General features: G+C 34.3%; 1 protein-coding gene across 3 annotated transcripts; it reads left to right on the top strand.

Annotated features, from left to right (window-relative positions):
- The first annotated feature begins 1,055 nt into the window (after nucleotides 1-1,055).
- Nucleotides 1,056-16,810, top strand: LOC149802491 (uncharacterized). 3 transcript variants are annotated; one of them, XM_089951728.1, is made up of 6 exons: nucleotides 1,056-1,194; nucleotides 3,010-3,098; nucleotides 9,120-9,685; nucleotides 11,045-11,110; nucleotides 11,530-11,600; nucleotides 14,611-16,809. In XM_089951728.1, the coding sequence occupies exons 3-6, from the start codon at nucleotides 9,124-9,126 to the stop codon at nucleotides 14,653-14,655; spliced, it is 744 nt and encodes a 247-aa protein (XP_089807854.1). In that variant the 5' UTR covers nucleotides 1,056-1,194; nucleotides 3,010-3,098; nucleotides 9,120-9,123; the 3' UTR covers nucleotides 14,656-16,809. The 3 variants fall into 3 exon arrangements, with proteins under 3 accessions (XP_089807854.1, XP_089807856.1, XP_089807855.1); XM_089951730.1 differs by lacking the exons at nucleotides 1,056-1,194; nucleotides 3,010-3,098 and adding an exon at nucleotides 3,112-4,111 and having other exon boundaries at nucleotides 14,611-16,810; XM_089951729.1 differs by lacking the exons at nucleotides 1,056-1,194; nucleotides 3,010-3,098 and adding an exon at nucleotides 4,121-7,055 and having other exon boundaries at nucleotides 14,611-16,810.
- Nucleotides 16,811-21,862: the final 5,052 nt, after the last annotated feature.

Genomic DNA, 21,862 nt, shown 5'->3' with positions numbered 1-21,862 from the left:
GTATGTCTTCGAAAAACTAATGTTAATAGATAAACTGAATATAAACACTCAGAAATCGCTCAACAGCCTACTGAATTATCACAGTATCGCGTGAGATAATAAAACTAATTCCGCCTGATTACATAACCCATTGACCTCATACTCGTACATGCCAGAAAATGTTAAATCCCTGGGTGCTATATGCCTTGTCTTCAAACTCGAGACAAAAGACAAAGAGGAAAAACCTTCTCGTCCATATCAGAAAACATTGTTCTTGTTCAACTTAAGATCTTCTCGACTCGTTTTATTCTGACAACATGTGCCTTGTACGGACATTCGTGCATGTTTATGGATACACAAATGGTTAATGCAAAAGTGTGCACTATCTTTTTCAACCATCAAAATTTATACCAATAAATTGACCACTTCATTTTAATTCATTCGTCTACTGCTTATTTGTCTTCACATAATGAAAAGTGCATGAAATTAGTTTAATCTGTTAGGATCTATTACAGAAAGAAATAATTTAAATACTGATAGACCTGTGTGCTACTTCTATCAAATTTTCTTTAGTGACTTCCTTTACCTGTTGATGTTAGCTTGTAATAACAGAGAGTGTAAGGACATTATGCATCGGCAGTGTAGTCCTTCTCTTCTGTACCTAATTATAAGCATGTCACCAAAAATAAAATCGTTTATTTTTACTCACTCCTGGAATAAAACGTACGCAATGTTAACTAGATGAACTTTTGTAGGTTTGTGACTCGTCTAGTTTATTTCATCACATCAGATTTTGTCACACCTATTGAAATTTTTTTAACATTTTTCTTCCGCAGAAATAGCCACATTTTACTGGATCAATTCTTCTCTGATTTTGAATTTACATCCAACATGATACTCTCTAAACTAAAATCAAAATCGACTTAGTAGCCTATCATTTATATATGCATTACCTCTCTGCGTAGAAAATAATTATTGATGAGGAAGTTATAAACGTCTTGCAGGTACATACATGGATAAAGACGTCAGATGATGTTTATACCGCCTAGTTTTGTTTGTTGCTGACAGATTTTCTTACAAAACCCATACATTGACCCAAATACTATTTTTATACAATGGGGTATTTGAGGATGGAAGTGTGTATTGTATATGCTACAATTCTTCCCCAAAGCTTTCGAACAGAGGGTGGATCCATGGTGCCAGTCTTTACACAAGGTATGTATTACAATAAAACTTCACATAGTTTGGCCTAAAACAAGCAAAATCATGTTAATAGATAAGTAGAATAACACTTGCCTGAAAACATTCACTAACCAATCTCAAAATTTAGTTCAGTTTCGTGTGAAATCGATCAGCATTTTCCATTGATAATAGAACAGATCGACCTCATACGCGTACTTGACGTATCATATGACAATGATAGGTGCTGAAAATTTCGTCCTTGTTTGAATACGTTAATCATAACTCAGATAAATATCTTAATGACGATATGTGGACGAAACTGGTGTTTGCATAAACAGAACAAAATATCACTAGACAAACAATAGACTACAGTTAAAGTAAGTTTCTTTCCAGTGGATTTTACCGTGGTATATGCATTTTCTTGATGTGCGATGTCAGGAACGTGTTGTGGAGATAAATCAGTAAGAAGACGATTTTGCGAATAGTTGGCAAGTTTCAAAATTTTATATCAACAGAAATGCGTGCTTTTCAAAAAAATTCTTCGATAAATCTTAGTGCACACTCATGCATTATCAATGAAGCAAAATAAGTATAATGGTTTAGTGATGTTATTATTTACAATACCTCTCTCTCTCTCTCTCTCTCTCTCACACACACACACACACACACACACACACACACACACACACCATTATATAAAAGATGGGTTCCTGATGAGTAATATATCTCCATGCTATGTGTATCATGCAACGATTACAATTGATAAGAACTAGGAAGTTATGGCAAATTTGACTATATATATATATATATATATATATATATATATATATATATATATATATATATATATATATATATATATATACACACACACACACACTGGTGTTTGGTGTCAAATATTCTGTGAATCATTTAAAACGAATTAGGCAAACATCTGCAGAATTAATCAGTCTGATACGCCTGATGATGGTCGGACAAACATCATCAAGTAAATTTCATCACTAAAAGGTATTTTCAGAAACAGCTATTTAGACTTAGCTTATTTAGTGTTCGGAACACGATGACGTTAGGAGTTCTAAAAAGAATTTCAACTGCTCAGTGAAAATTTTACAAGCCGATGCATTATCTGATAAAAATAGAAGTATTTATATCTTAAAATGAACGCATATACTTATACATAAGCATAAATCACTCTATCTTCCCATTGTTTTAGGTAAACCGGAAGTAACGACATTATGTACAATCATAATTAAAATTGTATATTGTATAAAGGTAGATTTAAAAATTGAGTTTCAAAGAAAACTGGAGACAAAAAAATCTTGGAAACAGAATTTTTTTAAAAATAATCGAAACTTGACAAACATGGAAGATTTAAAAAAAAATTAATTCATATGAAACGAAATAAACAACCAAACACTGAATAAAAAAAATAAATCTCAAACAATAATTAAGAAATATTTAAAAATGCGTTGATCCCTTCAGCAAAAGGTAACCAAAGTTAAATATAAAAAGTTTTAAAACATGTAAACTAAAGGTGTTATTTTTTATACAATGCTGTTATTATAAAAATATAATATTATGAATATTGAAGTTCTGGACAATAATAAAAAATGACCAGATATTTTTCTGTACTATTTCGCAGTTTGAATAGTAAACAATGTTTTAATTTGAAGAAACATACTCTATTAAATGTCAGTGAAGTGAATAAAATTTCATTTTATCAACCAGAATTATCTCCCACGAACGGAAGAGGGCTGGGGTGAAATCGAACGATCACTCCATATATACGTTTTTAATGTAAATATTTTATAATGTATTCTTTATTAAATTTAATATTTCTATTTTCAGGGATAGGGACTAGAACCTTAGCCGTGTGTAACTAAAACTGGATACCCCGGAACAAGATATCGAATCGACGAGGAAGCAAAAATAAGATTGCAAGTTTAGAACAAAACCGGTTCCTGTACTACAGGACCTATAAAATCTCTCTCTCTCTTATGATTCGCACATGTCCGTCCGTTGGTCACTACACCTATATATTTTCTTCAGCAGCTGTTGTCTGTCTAATAATTGGACATTGTCAAATTTTATGAAATGCAAACAACAAAGCTCAGGACTTTAAGCTTATACCTCAGTTACTTTAATTTTGTTTGGAAATATTTGCCAAAATATGGTTAGCAGGGCCGTACAGAGCCATCGCTGGCCCTGGGGTAAGAAACACCAGGGCTTCTCCTAGTTCTTGTTCAAACAAAATTTATCGTGTTCAAACAAAATTTATAAATCCCCAGTTGCTTCCCTCTCTCGTCGGCCCTGAGGGTTGGGCCGTAAGTTCTAAAACGTAGATACATGCCTTCCTCTACAAAATTAATTCAGCAAACTTTATATATGAAAAAGAGAAGGGACCATGAATGAAAAGAATAGATAAACATTTAACAGGTGAAACAATGAAGTATTATATCGAACCCTCAATTTATTCGATCCAGAAAGTTGTTTCTTTCGAACAATTTATATTTCAGCCCATATGATTAGTATGGAGAACCAAAAAGTAAAAATTCAAAACTTTCGGTGTCAGCAATTTATTAAGACTGCAAATTAAACTCCCTACTTTGAACCCTAGATAATTACAATTAATAAATAATGAACCCTAGATAATTAGAATCAATAAATAATGAACCCTATATAATTACAATTTAATAAATAATGAAATATAATTTAGAAGTAGCTACGCTCATTTATACATAAAATAATATGTAAACAGTATTAATATTATTGTTTTTTTTATTTCTCATTTTAGTTAATATACAATGATGGGGTACCGCTCCGGTGGCCTACTGGTTAGAGCGTCCGCCTCGGATGCGGGAGGTCGTGGGTTCGATCCCCGGCCGAGTCATACCAAAGACTTAAAAAAATGGCACTAACAGCTTCCTCGCTCGGCGCTCAACATTACCAGGTTAGTGTTAGGACTGGTCGACCTGGTGTCAGGATAATGTGATTGGGTGGGACATCACGCTACATGTCTGCGACATGATGCCTCAGTGCTAGACATCACTAAAGACTGCCACACTGCAGACATCGTAGCGATATGACTAAAAAATTGTTAAAGCTACGTTAAAAATCCAAATCACACACACACGCGCGCACACACACACACACACACACACACACACACACACACAATGTTGGGTCATCACTTTACTCAAACCCAGTCAACAAGGTTGTAAAATACAGAACGTCATGTGCGCTTCACTGCATTTGACAGGCTTTACGAATGAAATAAAGCTTGTGGATGACAGGTGATCAAACTTTACATCATTAATATTTTTTGTTGGTTTTGTGTTTTTGTTATGTTTGAAAATAACATATCCAAAAAATTTCCGACAGACAATGCAGCGACCTCAAGTATTTGTTTTTGTCTCTATGTCATGGCAAAGTTAAAGAGTGTTTGTTTTATAACTGGTGCCATAATGTATGTATATAGTATGTGATCACAATAACATGGAAATAAGGTTTTCGATGTTCATGATTTATTTAATCACCGATTGATCATTCAGTCTTAAGCTATTAAATTATTGCAGTCAGTAAAAGAAAGATCACGTGATATACATAGCGTCAGACAATATTTTCAACCAATCGAGGAAAGGAATCAAAGTGAAAGGAATTCTTCGGAAAATGACATGGATAAGAACAAAATCTTTGGAACAATATAACATTTCATAATTACAATTGAAACAGTGACAGAAGGATCTGAATTAAGAAACGTAGCGAAAGGATAGAAAGATTAAACCAGTAATTAAGGGTTTTCCCACAATACAACTCATGCAAACATATTGTCATAGATAGAGAACAAGATTGCATTAGCAGAGAAAGCCAATAAAAGAGATGATGTTTAACACAAAACAAATGTCACTGAAAGTATGATAAAAGCTACGAAAACAACTTGCGATTTATCTATTATTTTTATATTTTAAAATAATCACTTACATACTACCCAGAAAAGAAGAACTTTTTAATGATTGGACTGAAACACAACAGAGAACGATGAGAAATAAAAACTGATTGCAGTATAAAACCTTTGTGCTCTTAACTAATGTTGATTTTTATTGATACATACACACAACAAATAAAAGCAAATATATGTCTGCAGCAGTAGCAGTTATTGGAAGTCCAAAAGCTAACAGTCAGGCATTTGCAGGAAGCAACCGTCAATTGAATTAATTTGATCTGGATGGAACTTAAAAATAGAAAAGGCAGGATAACTTCATGAGATAACTACAAAAACAAAATTGAATAAATGTTTGATAGCAAGCTTTTGGTGATTCATACTTCAAACGACCTAGATGGGGATATTGCTTGATCTAAATCTCCTCCCCCTGGCACATCCTCTTACCCCAAAAATATATTGTTACCATTCTGTGATCTTAAACTAAGTCACAGAAAGTAGAAAAACTAGCACATTTTGTAAAAGTTAGCAAATAATTTATTCTCTATAACATAAAAAATGATTCCACTTAAATTATATCTGAACACATCTCAAATTTCTGATTATAGATTCCCCAAAGACTGATATGAATCAGGAATGAATAATTTATTTACCACAACCCTTATATACTAACTTCATTTGACCTAAATCACAAGAGAGTTTTCAGTGGAAAAACCTAGGCCATGAACTCAGATTTTAGTAAAGGACACTACATGACAATAATCAGGTAAGCCATTACACTACCCTCAATCACAGTCAATTAAATATGCATAAACAGTATAAAGTTGAAAAACCAAGACAGGCTAAACTGAATGAGCTATATTTTCCGTCTGGTGAGAAGGTACAATACGAATACAAATTGATTACACCTGCTAATCAGTGTTAGCATGTATGGCTTTTTTTTACAAAGAAAGTAATCCTTTTATTAATGACAAATGGTAACATACGGTAAATGCGTAACTCATGAAAAAAGAAGAAGCTACCGCATAATAATTAAACGATTGTGCTACATTCAACCCAAGAATTCCTATGTATTTAGTCAGATCAATTCATATAAACATTTTCCATGGGAGTGTTTACCGTTAATGACCTAGTTATAGGTCAGATTTAGATTTAAATTAAAACATAGGCTGAGAAAGTCGTTAAATATTAGTATCATATGCAGAACGAACAGGATTTTTGGTTTTAGTAAATTGGAATCTTCTGTGAAACATCTGCAGGCCAGTCCTGGAATAGAACGTGCACAATCTTAGCAAGATAAAATTTTGTAGGCCTATTTTTTCGCCAATTTATTTTATGACATAAAAATTAACACATCTCTTTAAAATGTTTAAGAGTTTCAAAGCAGTAATAGCGATATGTTATAGGATAAATGTTTATCAAGTTTTTGATTTTTGTGTACATGGCATACTCGTTAAATTAACGGCATAATCTGTGAGAGAAGAGGAAGTTATAAACGCCTTGTAAGTCGAGTCTGGGATAGTGACGCCATATACAGTATACCTAGCTTTAGCTGTTGTTGATAGATTTCCTTACGAAGCCTTATAATGAAATCAAATACTATTTTTATATAATAGGGTCACGTGAAGAGGGAGTGTGTAATGCATATGATGTAATTTATTTCCTCTGGAATTAACTGCGATAAATGCATTATTTCTCCTACAAAATTACTTCAGCTAACCGTATATAGGAAAGAGAGAGGAGCATGAATGAGACGAAATTATAACATTAAACAAGTGGAATAAAGAAGTACTACTCCGAGCTCAAGATTTAATGGATTCAGAAAATTGACTTCCTTGTTTAGAACAATTTACAACTCAGATCATTGTCAAAGTATGGAGAACCATAAAGTAACAGTCCAAACGTTACCGGTGTGAGAACCAGACTGAGGCTAAATTATACCAAAGAAAATTGTGTGAGTAGACCTATGATCTAAGATGTTCATTGAACGCATTACTCAAATTCGGTTTTCTCAAGCTCTATTAACAGGCTCATCCAGGATATACGTGTTACGGTCTTTGTGACATGGTGAACAGGCTCATCCAGGATATACGTGTTACGGTCTTTGTGACATGGTTAACAGGCTCATCCAGGATATACGTGTTACGGTCTTTGTGACATGGTTCACTTCTTCTTGCATAATGAGCGCATCACGTAACATACTTTTAAAAAAAAAAACTTTCGCAGGCATCATGACTGAAATGAAGTTTGTGGATAACATCATTGCTCACCATGTGCATGATGGTTGTTGTTTTATAAACCTACGTATCAGAAAATTTGCTACAGAAAATGAAACGACCTCACGAACCTCTCTCTCTCTCTCTCTCTCTCTCCTGAGTTCTCTTGTACCTCCAGAGTTACCTTCGACTTGTTCCAGATCTAGAGCAAGATATAGGAATAATGGAGCAAAGGTAATCTGAACAAGTGACTCCATCTTGTTCACTGAATTTTTAATTCAAATAGTTACAACAGGCTTTGTGGTTATATATATATATATATATATATATATATATATATATATATATATATATATATATATATGCGAATGTAGATATTTTAACAAGAACCGTGGTTGCGGGAGGTGGGGACAAGCGGGTACAAGAATTATTTTTCCTAAACAGAGACTATGTGTGCCTCTGCACAAGACAGGCTTAGTACGAAATGATGTAAAATACTGCTCTGAAACTGGCCTCGAAGGAGCCAGCTTACCCAACGAGAATAAATAAATTATAGTGGAAACAAATGGAGGATGAGAAGAGGACTGAACATAAACTTGAATACAAATTTCCCTCTTGGCTTTGACATAACTTCATTTTTGATATGGTGTCAAAAAGTATTTTTTTTTATACTCAGATTAGGAGCGAGAGAAAGAATATAGCAAAGGTGGATGCGGCTAGATAGACAATGACAAAAAGCTGTGTGATTGTAGTTATATGTGTGCCACGCCTGCATACAGTAAGTTAACATAAAATTGAAGTGTTCTCCTTTGAACAGTGAACCACAAATATATTTTTGCATATAGAAAGTTACAATATCTATATATCTATCACCTGTCAGTTCAGTATATATGCACTTTCCCAACAAACATTTAGTGTTTCCTAAGGAGATACCCAAGAGGCTTGTACTTCGGGATGGAGGTCACAACTGTGTTTTAGAACACAGAATTCAAGTTCTAACCTTTATTATACTTTGTGAAAATAATTATATCGGAAAGACCAAGTTAACTGTTAACACGGCGTTATAACTGGACCGCACGTGCTTGATACATAAGGTTACCAATTTATCTTGTCTTGCAAAATACCGTGACTAGAGAAATATAAGTGCAACCTTTGTATGCGTAAGTGCAAAAAGAACTCAGACGAAATATTTAGGTGTCCCAACAAAATGGATATATCTCTATATAGAGATAAATGTTCCAAAACCCTACAGAAATGGTATTCGACGACTTCGTCTTTTTGGGCTCCGAAAATAATTAGCTAAAGGCGAATATTTTAACCCATATGTCTCTTTAAATAAACTTATACCTGAAAGAATGTGCTTGAGAGATAACATATATGAATATTATTTCCAAAATTTCACACAAGTTCTGCATCAATTTTTTTTACTAGAAAGATTGTCACCAAATATCGATATTTCTATTTTCAATTTCGAAGGTAAGAAAAGATTGTGAAGAATGAGTTGAACAATTCGAAACTTCATGCCAATCCGGTTGTTAGTTTTACAAAATTAAAATCATGAATCGTTTATAATACCTACTTTTAAATGTAAATGAAAATAACAATTATAAGTAACGAGTATAAAATCTAAGGTTTCAATTTTGTTATCAATGCTTGTAACACTTTAGACCTTATTTGCTACCGCAAAAATCCCACTTGTTGCCAGACAAAGTACGCTTGAAAAATGCTTTAGAAAGAACATTTGTGGAGAGATTGTTATGGGGATCAACGCTTTTTTTTAAAGCATGATTTCTTTTTTGTAGAAGTATGGCAGATGACACGCAAAGAACTAAAGAAAGTAATATTTTAACCAAGGCCAGGATTTCTACGATAAAATTGAAAAATTTTGTCAGCCAAGTAAACAGTGAGTCTATTGATCTGTGTAATCTATTCGATAAGAGACACGCGGATCTCATGAAACTAAACAGAGAATGTGCAGCCATAGCAAATGAGGGGGAACGCCAACAAGTTCCTGTGAGTTTCAATGGAGATACCCATCACAGGATACGAGAGACAAAACGAGGCATAAATGCTGCAATAGAGTGCCTGCTTAAAATGCATCAGTCACTCGAGGACACTGAAGAGGCTTTGGTCCACAATCAAGAGTTAAAAATAATGCAAGCTTGCTTGCAGGCAAATAAAGGAGCATGCCCAAGAACGTCTGTAATTATTACAAAGGAGGCTGTAGAATCAAGTGAAACAGATAAACGTGCAACCGCTGATGTGGAAGGGGTCGAGCATCAAGCTGAAGAAAGAGGGTTATGGGGTCATCCAGAAGATGTACAAAAAAGAGATAATATCGGAAGATTCGGAAGAACTGGAGATTCTCGTAACTCTCTCTCTCTCTCTCTCTCTCTTAATATACTAGACATCACTGTCATATATTTAAACAAATATGTGTTCTGTTTGCCTTTGACGAGGAATACAGACATGCAGAATAGAAATCATTATGTTTATATACTATATGACACAGTTGGTTCGTTTTATTTACAGTGTGTGCAATTTAATATTTTTGATAGGTCGACATGTTTGCTTATCACGTTATGTGAATTTGAATGGTCCAAATAAGCCCATGAAATTCTTGTGCAGTATTCTCTTTTCTAATTGGCTGCGACCGTGGGAATTTTCTTTACCCCAACTTTTGGAACTTTTTTTACTATTACTAACAACATTTTGACGGTCATATTTTGAAAGGATTGTTATCGGAATATAGCTAATTTACCCCATAGTAACTCGTTACAAACTAAATTATGGGTATCGCTCAGTGGAAAGTGGACTGGGATATAAACCTGTAGCAGACACCCAACACTGTGACAAGCATGGTTTTAATTTTTACCTATTGGAGTAAACGAACCCACCTCCATTTCGAGAAGAATGTGGACAAACGCAGGTATCGTAACTCAGATAAAAATTATCTAGCCACAACATTGTTCTAAATCAAATAATGCAAAAATTCAGTCGCTGGAAATTTAATAATAAACCATTGTTTATTTGAGATCATCTATAATTTGCGATATCACTAGGAGTCTGCGTAGTAGGAATCCAGTTTATAATCTTACAAAGATAACGCTCCTTTATCGCCTGTGGCCGTTTGTGCCGAGAACTTCTCGTTTCTTTAAAATCTGCCTAAATCTGCTTAACCAATCAGTGCCAGTGCTAGAAGATATTTCTCCGATTGTGACTCATTATGATCATTCAAACATTTTGAAAGAGACAAAGTTTCCCTTCCAAACACATTTACTTAGCGGGTGATAAAAAAGCGTAATTATCGATCGAAGATGAAGCCTGCGAAGATGAATACCCCCTCTACTGTCACGACCTTCATCAATGTTGAAATATAACCCAAAAAATGGTTTACTGCTTTCACCGGTGAAAATAAATGACAAATTTATATTTTCTCTACAAAAATTTGCATCTGAGACTTGACTGATTTTTCAGTATGATCCGTAACTAATACCGGAAATAGTCGATCATAGTCTAATGCAATGCTTGAAAGTATCTCTTACAGCAGCAATGTCAGGCCCAAATAATAATATTAATAATAACAACAACAATAATGATAATAACAATAATACTATAACTTGAATAATATTACTTAAGCTTTTCGAGAATACATTTCAGTGTCAATTATGACTGACAAAATGTGTCTTATTTTACTGATATTTTACAAAACAAAAACAAATTTCAGTATTTTCAGGTGACAAAGATGTTGATAATGGGATTGGAAGCGTCGGAAGTGCAATATGTCAGCCACGTAAATATTCTTATCCTTTGTCTTCTTATTATGTTATTGTGATTTGAAATTTCATGATGTTCGTAGCCTTCGGTGATTCTCGACAGATTGTCATTGATTTTAAAATTTTAAACCTACATCGACACTTGTAAAATAAAACTGTCATGTTTTTCTGCGTGAATTCTCATCCGGGGTACGTTGGTTGCCTGTACATAATCCTTTTTTTATTTAAGATCAAAGCTTAAAATATCACATGTACTGTCTTCACTGTTAAACTTCGATGAAGATAAAACTTACAGTTTAGAGACTCTCACACTATCGCTTGCATTCTATTTAATATACGAGAAAAGAAACAAATAAAGGGAATTTAAAATATACAATATCATTATTTATTGACATATCAGAAAAGTTTAAAATTTTATATTTTTCTATTCTTGCAGTAAGTACGTTCTTTAAACACGGTGATCTTCAAGATGCAGTAAAATCGATGCAGAACATGACCTTCATTTCGGTATGGTTTGTTATATTTAAGTATAAGATAATGATTATTCCCTTCCAGTCATATATTTTATGCTTTTACATATTGCTAAACCTTTTTAAAATATAATTTAATTTGTAATATTAGAAATTATTTTACACCATTGATTTGAATTGTATAGAAGAAACCGGCTCTTTAATTTGCTAAATAAATTTACCTAATACGATAATATATAAAATCATATTGAAGTTTTGATATCCAAATTTTAAGTTTAAAAGCTGAATGTTCACAATAATGCCATTATAAACTACTTAAATAAATGTTCATTATATGGTGTCTCTTCTTTACAAATATCTTCATTAATCTGACAAATTTAAGTTATCTAATCCAAAACCAAGCTTATTAGGCTGAAAAATATATATTTTGACTGAATATATAATACATCATAAATATAACTATACCATATCATAGATATAATTAAATCTTGCGAAGTTCACTGTTATGTACTGTTCTTCAAAATTCAAGTATTCATTAAATGCCCATGCGCCAAAGTGGGACAAGTCATGAATATCACTATGTAACACAATCTTTGTTCCTGGGTAGTAAGTGCTATTTCGTAATAGCTTCTACCTAAAAAGTATAGATCGTGACAAATATTCCCCCACAAACTTTGCTTTTGTGACCAGGACAGTGACATTTTGAAATTTACCTATTTCTAATTAAAAAACGGGCGAATTTGTGTCTTTTTGTTCATAATAAAGTCAGAAGAAAACAACATATGAATCAAAATTAACATGTATTTATACGAAAGTAATACAAAAATGACCACAAAAGATTTAAACGTAAGTAGTTTTTCGAGATTTACGATTATACTGTAAATCACTTTCATGAACAGCCCCCAAATGTAGTCTCCCATCATGTTCTCGTTATACTGTCACAGGTAGCAGCGTTCAAAGTCCAGTATATCCTGGTGGAAGCGCTCGCCTTGCTCCTCCGAGTATCTTCCCATGTTTTCCTTGAATTTATCAAGATGAGCATCAAGGACATGGACTTTGAAAGACATCCTGCAGCCCATTGTGCCATAGTTCTTCACCAGAGTCTCAGCCAACTCCATATAGTTTTCGGCCTTGTGATTGCTCAGGAAGCCCCGAACCACTGTGACAAACCTGTTCCAAGGCGCTTTCTCCTTACTAGTGAGCTTTTTATGGGGCGGGGGGAATCCTCGCACTCCAAGATTTTCTTTATCTGTGGTCAGATTGAAGAACCGGCTTTGACTTTTGCCTCAGACAAATTAGGGAAGAAGTCTTGAAGGTACTTGAAGGCTGTTAACTATCAGCACCTTCCGGGGGTCCAACAGTGGCTCCCACTTGACGTTGTTCCTCACCACAGAGAACTCGGTTCGCTGTGGCAAGTCCCGCCTGTGGTAGTGCGCCTTGGTGTCATTGCTGTCCTAAAGCAAAGATAGCCGGTAAACGTGGCAAACCGCCTTGGAGACCCATCAGGAATGACGCCATTTTGAAGTCTCTGATGACCTCCCAGCCGTACTCATCATACTTCAAGGCATCCGGGCAAGGTCTTGATGCTGTTGTAATCCTCTTTGAGGTGCACCGAATGAGACAGGGGAAGATACGGGTACTTGTTCTCATCATGGAGCAGCACGGCTTTGATGCTCCTGGACGAGCTGTCAATGAAGAGGCGCCACTCATTCTGGTTATAGGCGATTCTGATTGCCTCGGACAGGCTGGTCACATTATTGTAGAAGCAGAGCCCATCTTCGCGGGTGAAGAAACTGGAACAAGCTTTATGACGCTTCCTATAACCTGAAACTTGTACACTTTCATCCAACAATTTCCATTGTTTGAGCCTAGACGTGTAAAGCTCGGCATTGGACTTGGTGAGACCACGATCTCTGATCAAGTCGTTGAGGTCTTTTTGGTTAGAGTAGTATGGGTTTCTCTCCTCAGTTCCACCTCTGAAATTGTCATCTGGATCTACAACGTCTTCCTCGCTCTTTGACTTGCTGCTCTCTTCTAAAGACAGCTTCTCTTTTTCTGGAGGAGTGGGTACGGGGAGATCAGGGCAATGTGGCACTGGGGCGATGGATGAATGAAGGTCTGGATACGTGATAGTAGGTGCATTCTTTCGAGTCCGATGTTTGGAAGGGTCCACCATGCAGAAGTAGCAGTTGCTTAAGTGGTCAGTGGGTTCCTGCAAAATTCTGAGGATAGCGAACTTCATGGCCCTCGTTTCCCCTCTGTACCATACTTTAAAAATACACTTATTTCACCCTTGACTAATGTGCAAGAGATTCTCGCAACAATTTTTATGTATGATATATTTTTTAAATAACATTGAAAATTGTAAAACATTTTAAAATTTAAAACTTTTACAATTTAAATTTTTTTAACAAATTGTATAACATAAAATTTCGAGCAACGATTGTCAATCTTACCTTCCAGAGTTTTTGTTGTAGTGCTCGCAGGTGAAATGACGTGCCCAAGGTTTGTGTTGATGTCCGACAGGCATGCCGAAATATACATTTTTCGGCCTCACACATCTTAACAGCCGCTTCCATGGAGTACTTTTTCACTCTTGTCTTGATAAATTGACCACAGACATAGCAAAATGCGTCAGACTCTTGATACCATCTCATAAAAAATGCAGATATGTATCCACTTAGGCAGCTGGAACTGAACAGAACTGGTGGGCTTAAGGCCTCTTTATTTATGCTACTATTTATATTACTGGAAAGTTCTAGAAGTTACTTAAAGTTTATTCATTGGAAATAGGTAAATTTCAAAATATCACTGTCCTGGTCGCAAAAGCAAAGTTTTTGGGGAATAATAGCCATTTTCTATACTTTTGAGGCATAAGCAATTAGGAAATAACACCTAATACTTAGGAACAAAAAATATCGTTTCACGTTGTATTTCATTAAAATGATACACACATTCGATGAATGTATCGTCCATCATCATTTATTCTCGATGACTGCATGCCGTTGTTGTCTTCATCTACTTCTTTATCTTCTTTTCTACAAAAGCTGGAGAAGACCTCATCAGAAGAAGTAAGCACGGATGAACACTGATGACGATGATACAATGAACATATTTTTGCACAATGGCTGAAACTGAAATAAGTGTATTGGACGGATGAGTTTTCTACTTACTTCTTATTTGAAATCATCAAGCATAAACTAAATTTTATCCAACCCTATGCGGAGGAGAAATAGCGCCATTGTCTGAGTCCCTGTTGATTTATTGCTTGATTAAATTGTTAGATCTAGTACAAATTACGTAATTTATAAAAAGTGTGTGTGTACTTATATAAGTTTTTATATAATATTATTTACCAATGGAAAATAATATTATTTTAATAATATTGACAAGTCTGATATATCAAATAATGCAAAATTTATGACACAAGTTTCTCAAATGTATATAGGAAATAACTGAACTTGTCTGCTGTATTACTTAGATTACTGTATTTTGTATTTGTAGTTTTTCTTTAATACATATAAGACTGCCTGTCCTTAAAATAAACTGAACCACGACTCTGTATGCAAAGTAGTACGTAACCAACCAACCAATATAGTAATCCTGCGCAGATTTAAAAATATCGGTTAGTGTCGTATAGGTGAAGCGTAAACAAGTACGCGAAGAGTGTGAGATGGAACCTCCTGTGGGGGCCCAATGCGTGAATCCCTCAAACTACTGCATTTAAAGCGTTTCCTGTACATAATTGTAATCATATAGCTACAAAGGAAATGAACTCTAGGAAACGTTCCAGTTGCTTCGCGTTTAATTTGTTTTGAAAGGAGAGTGGTGCGCTAGATCCCTCAACAATCCACCCCTTTTAATCTTGTTGTTGTTGTTGTTGTGGGGTTTAGCGACATTTTTCAGCACACGATAGGCTATGCATGGCGGCCAGTATTAATGGTGGAGGAAGAACCCAGGAAAAACCCCAGAAGAACCACTGACCCACGAGAAGCTACTGGCAAGCTTTCTCGCATACCCACATTAGCCGAATCCTAGACTCGAACCCACGCAGACAGAGGTGAGATGGCAGTGATCCGTAACTGAGAGCGCTTTAGACCACTCGGCCACTTTAATCTTGGAATCAAACATTGACTTCTCTAGCATTGTTTTGGTGTGTTGTAACGGATAACTAACTGCAAACTTTCCTTGAATTTCCTACGTATCTGACGATCAGGCTTATACTAACATCAGAGTAGAGATGATCCGTGCCTACTCAGCAGCATATTATTTACATAACCTACCATCAGAGTAGAGATGATCCGTACATACTCAACAGCATATTATTTACATAAACTAACATCGGAGTAGAGATGATCCGTGCCTACTCAGCAGCATATTATTTACATAAACTAACATCAGAGTAGAGATGATCCGTGCCTACTCAGCAGCATATTATTTACATAACCTACCATCAGAGTAGAGATGATCCGTGCCTACTCAGCAGCATATTATTTACATAACCTACCATCAGAGTAGAGATGATCCGTGCCTACTCAACAGCATATTATTTACATAACCTACCATCAGAGTAGAGATGATCCGTGCCTACTCAACAGCATATTATTTACATAACCTACCATCGGAGTAGAGATGATCCGTGCCTACTCAGCAGCATATTATTTACATAACCTACCATCGGAGTAGAGATGATCCGTGCCTACTCAGCAGCATATTATTTACATAACCTACCATCGGAGTAGAGATGATCCGTGCCTAATCAACAGCATATTATTTACATAAACTAACATCAGATTATAGATAATCCGTGCCTACTCAACAGCATATTATTTACTAACTAGCAAATTGTCTTCAAACAATAACCCCAAATAAACTTTGAAAGATTCCTCAAAATCTATTTCGAAATACAGAAGACACGTCACGCTAGCAATACTACAAACATATATTGCCTTAGAAAAATAAGAATTTTATTCAATACATTTCCAATTACGTACCTTCTATTTCATATGGTAGTTTCAACAAAACTGTAGCAGTTGAGAGAAATTGCATGCTTTGTAATAGGAATTTTATTTCATGTCCTAATGTCTTTATACACAATGAATAGTTAATCCACTATTCATTTATCGTCTTGATATATATATATATATATATATATATATATATATATATATATATATATATATATATATATATATATATATATATATATATATATATATATATTTGTACATGATAAATAGTTATATATTAATATTTATAATTTTATAATTTTCCTGTTACTATCAATAATACTCATGTTATACATAACTCATTAAGATAAGGATCTATGAGATTTCGATTAAAAAAATCTAATGTACGAAAGTTTTCTCTCTCGCTTCATTATCCCCATCTGTGTCTGTCTGTCTGTCTCTTATCTCTGTGTGTCTCTCTGTCTACCTCTCTGTCTGTCTGTATCTCTCTCTCTCTCTCTCTCTCTCTGTACAGTACGCTAGCATAGATGAACAAAAAGCATTGTTTTTCTGTGTTACGAGTATATGCTCTGAAAATAAGTAACAGGGAAGAGTGAAGACAACAAGCTTTGCAAAATTTTACAAATAATTCATTTCCCTAGAATATAAAGTGAAAAATAAGAAAAAAGAGAACTTACGGTATTGCGAATTAAATCCAAATTGTAATCCAAGAATTAAAACACAAGTTCTATCAGTGAAAAGTTATAAGTGAATTTCAGTTCAAATCCTGATGAAATTCAAGATGGAAGGCGAAGACGTCTATTATAACCTACATAGTGCTGCTATGTCTACAATCTCTTGTTGAATCACATAATTATTTTTCCAGGTTTGATTTCAGTATAAATTCCATTGAATGTCTCTGTCCAAGAATTATCAGAGCACTTTTAAATTTCCAGGGAAAACAGTCACTTGAATTCAATAATTTGAGGAAAAATAAACTGGTCATAACATAATACAACTTAACGTATCAACTTTTTTTAAGCCCAACTGACAATCCCTTATCATAACATCAGTTATACGACTAATTATAGTCCCAGACGAGGGTCAAATGTTCATTCTTCTTGAAAAAAAATAGCGTTTTTTTTAAAAACCAATATTACATGATAAATATCACGTAGTCCACGTATGACCTTGACTCAACCTAATGATTCTTACTCTGAGAAGAAGAAAAAAATTGTTTACCAAAACTGTCACTGATTTTGGAACAAGGTCAGCAACTAGATACAATGTTTTCATTACCGACAGCATATACCGAAAATAAAAAATATTTAAAAAGTCAATATTAAAATTAACAAATAATTAAATCAAATTAAATATTCATAACAACTGTATACCTCATTTTTGACTAGAGGGTGGATGAGCATCCATTAAGTTTAACAAGATTATAATGTAACTACAAGTTCATATGTATATATTATGATAGCAACAATGAAACCATTTGTTAACAATAACCCTCTAAGGCAGAATCTACCACGCGTTCTATGACCAAACAGTTCTATAGGAAATATGCTGTCCACGTATAATGCAGGGCAGCGTCATTATACTCTATGGAATATTCACGTAAATATAACTGAGCATATTGCAGTGGAATATCGAAGACTATGCAATGTAAATATCATAACTCATTTCTCGAAAATATTGCATGAAATCTGACATTGATTTTTGTAAAACGTCGAAGCGGGCAGTCATCTGAGTACGTTCATAATTTTCTCGAAGATTGCGACTCTTTTAGTTCTTACCGCATAAAAAGGGTTTGGGATAAGGGAGGAAGAACTCGGGCGGAGGAACTGTTTACTTGCGTTTATCTGTCGTATTGCATGATTTATTGAAAAGAGTATTGAACATGTTTAATTAATGTGTAGTCTTATTATTTAAGTAATCAACTATGCTTATTGAAAGAGATATTATTATAGTTTGTAATCGTATCTCCCATGAAAATTCTTCTGTATATAATACTATTATTTATGATGACGCTGAACTGTAGAGCAAGAAGTTATCTGAAATCAAATCTCAATATTGAAATCTCTGCATTTTTCTATCAGGAGATATTGATGCTGGAATGAAGAATTTGGAAGATTTTATTCCTGATGATAGACTCGAATTTGTTTATCGATGTTATCCATGGCGACACATTGGACTCTATTATTGATGTTATCCCTGACGACACTAGATTTTGTTTATAGATGTTACACCCGATGACACTGGAATTTGTTTATTGATGTTATCCCTGACGACACATTGGACTCTATTATTGATGTTATCCCTGACGACACACATTCTTAATTTTGTTTATGGATGTTATCCAAATCATGCCCGACATGAGGTGAAGAACAGGTGCCATGAACACATGAATATATGCAAACACAATCTACTCAATGAGATGGTTTGTAGGTCTGGATGATTCGGCTTTGTTTTCTTTTGCCCTTCCAACTCTTTCCTGAGAGGCATGTTATAATTTTTATCATTTTTAATTCTGTTTTTAATGGTAATAATATATCGCGTATGTGATCAGTGGAGACATATTTTTGTGTGGTCTGGATCGGATATGACATATATAAAAAAAATTCAATACCTACATTACATTCACTAACACCATCAGGTTTATTCAAGTGTAGTCATCTACGACAGAAGTCGATAGGTGAAAAATCTAACAATCTGAAGTGATAATTTATCGTACATTTTGTACCAATGCTTGTAAAATTGTTGTTGATTTTTCTTGTTGATTGAATTATCCTAACAGTTTTTAAAACTTTTACATGAGTATTTCATGTATTCATTGTAATGTTCTCCATCTTTTCAACTCGATTCCATTTCTTTTTGTTGAATTGTATGTATCCCTTTTAGCACGGTTTATAGTCAGTGCTAGTTTTGTAAAAGCCAGTTAATGCCTTGTTTGATTCACCCCATGTTCCACATTTTTCGAAAACCATGCATATTTTAAGCACTTGCATTTCAAATTTATTTTATTAAATCATATTGGAAATAACCTTTGTTCCGATTGATGTATGTTAGAACTTTTCCTGCAAATTGATCGAAGATATACAAAAAAGGAAGAAGAATCTCGAGTTAGCAGAAACATGAATGGTAACTTCACTAAAGCAAGATATATCCATGTAAACATAAAAATTTGCATATTATAAATGTTCACAAGAGCTGAACAGAACCAAAAGTGAACGTTTAAAGAAAAAATAAGATCAGTCTGAAATATAACAAGAACAATAAGAAGAAAAAAAAGCTTAATATAAAATTATACATTCATGGCTTTGCTATTATTTACTAGGTGGTGTTGGATCTGTTTTAATTATCTTGTTGATTTGGTATTAAAAAATGTAAAGTCGCTTCTTCAGAGTCTTCAACGTTTTGGTTTAATCAATAACATTATAAATTGCGTAAATGGCTTTTATTAGTGTTATCTAGAGTCTCTGTCTCGTCAAATTAATTTTACTACGAATTTGTTCATATAATGTTAATGATCATTTCACACGAATTGCAATGAGTTACTACAAACAGATTAAATATTGCCATGAAAGATGAAGACGAAAAAGTAATAGATTTTAATGGTATTGTTGTAACATATTCTTTTCATTTCAGATGAGACAGATATTTGGAGGGTCCATATGACTTTGATTTATATTTCGTCATTGAAATTTAAAACAGTAATTAGAATCAAATGGGAAAACAATCAAAAGTTAATTTAACCTCAGAACGGTGTCAAAAATTGACTTGTCTGGTGTTGGTACACGGTTTGTACAACGGCGTGTTGATAACCAGACAGGCAATACTTTGCAAGATGGTAATTAAAGAAACAATAAAACATGAAAAGGTCAAAATGACAGTAAATTAAAAACTGTTGAATAGAATGCCACAGATACATCTAATCAAATCTAAGAACTACAGAATAAGATAACAATAGGTAATTATTTAGATGTACAATACTTATTGAAAATATGACTTACTAAAATAAAGGACTTCATTAAGAGAAACATCAGGTGAGACCGTGAGTTCGTGAGACCTTGACAGCCTTAACGTCCTGCAATATCTTCAACCGATCGTGTAGGAGTACCACAGTGAAAAGGATTCCCTGGAAAATGACATGGAGAAAAAAAACCCACATCGAATCTCTGAAAGACAATATCACTTCATAATTACAGTTGAAACAGTTACAGAGGGAGTTCAGTTAAAAAACTTAGCAAAAGGATCAAAATATTATAAACTTATTTAATGGTTTTTGCAAAACAAGATAACAACTCGCACAAACATACAGTCAGAGATGGAAAAGACGACCTAATTAGCAGAACAAACAGCAAGAGAGATAAATTTGTAACACAAAATATTCATTGAAAGTATGATAAAAGTTATGCAAGCAGCTTTTGATTTATCTATTATAAAGTTGGATGAAAAGAAAAAGGGATTGCAAATGTGACATTTGGCGAGTTTTGTTATTTACATCCTGAGGTTGAACCATCAAACTCAGATACGACAGAATACCTTGGTGAGACAATAATTAACAATATCGATGTGACAACATAAACAAAAGGATGAAGCGAATGAGAAAATATATAAATAATTTGGAGCAAAGATTCCAACAGAGACAGAAGTATTCAAAACCAAAATAAAGGAGCTTTTTAAAGGTTCTGATATATATTGGCTTAGATGCAAACAAACATCTCGTTGCTTGCTTATTATACGTTACAAATATTCATTACACTTGAGTAGTAATGTGGGATACCCTAGCGTCAAGGGTACTTTCATGTTAAACTAGGGAGGGTTGTACCCTGGCGTCAAGGGAAATTTAACATGGGGCAATTTTACCTTGTACCCTAGCGTCAAGGGGAAGTTAACATGGGAATATATCGTGGGAATGTCTAGCGTCAAGGGAAAGTGAACATGGTGGGACTGTCTAGCGTCAAGGGAAATTGAACATGGTGGGACTGTCTAGCGTCAAGGGGAATTGAACATGGGGGGACTGTCTAGCGTCAAGAGAAATTGAACGGGACATGGATAGAACATAAACAATAGACAACAGATATTTAAAAAAAAGAAAGAAATTAGGCATGAAAGTTAATTTCTTTTCGAGACCTATGAATGGCCCTGAAAAGGGCCTTTGGGTTTCTTCTTCTTCTTCTATTTCCTCCACTTCTTCAGCCATCTTCTAATTTTTCCCACTATTCCTATCTTCTTCTTTATTTCTGACTCTGGCATCCAGTCAGGATGACCTATCGCTCTGAATTTCTCCTGTATCCTTATCCAGTTATTGTTGAGTTTCTCAAAGCTTTCTTTTCTCTTTCTA

The sequence above is a fragment of the Sinohyriopsis cumingii genome, chromosome 3, assembly GCF_028554795.1.
Source record: "Sinohyriopsis cumingii isolate HCF-2022 chromosome 3, ASM2855479v2, whole genome shotgun sequence".
Classification (NCBI taxonomy): domain Eukaryota; kingdom Metazoa; phylum Mollusca; class Bivalvia; order Unionida; family Unionidae; genus Sinohyriopsis; species Sinohyriopsis cumingii.
Note: the sequence above shows the minus strand (reverse complement) of the source record. Positions and strands in the feature narration are given on the sequence as shown.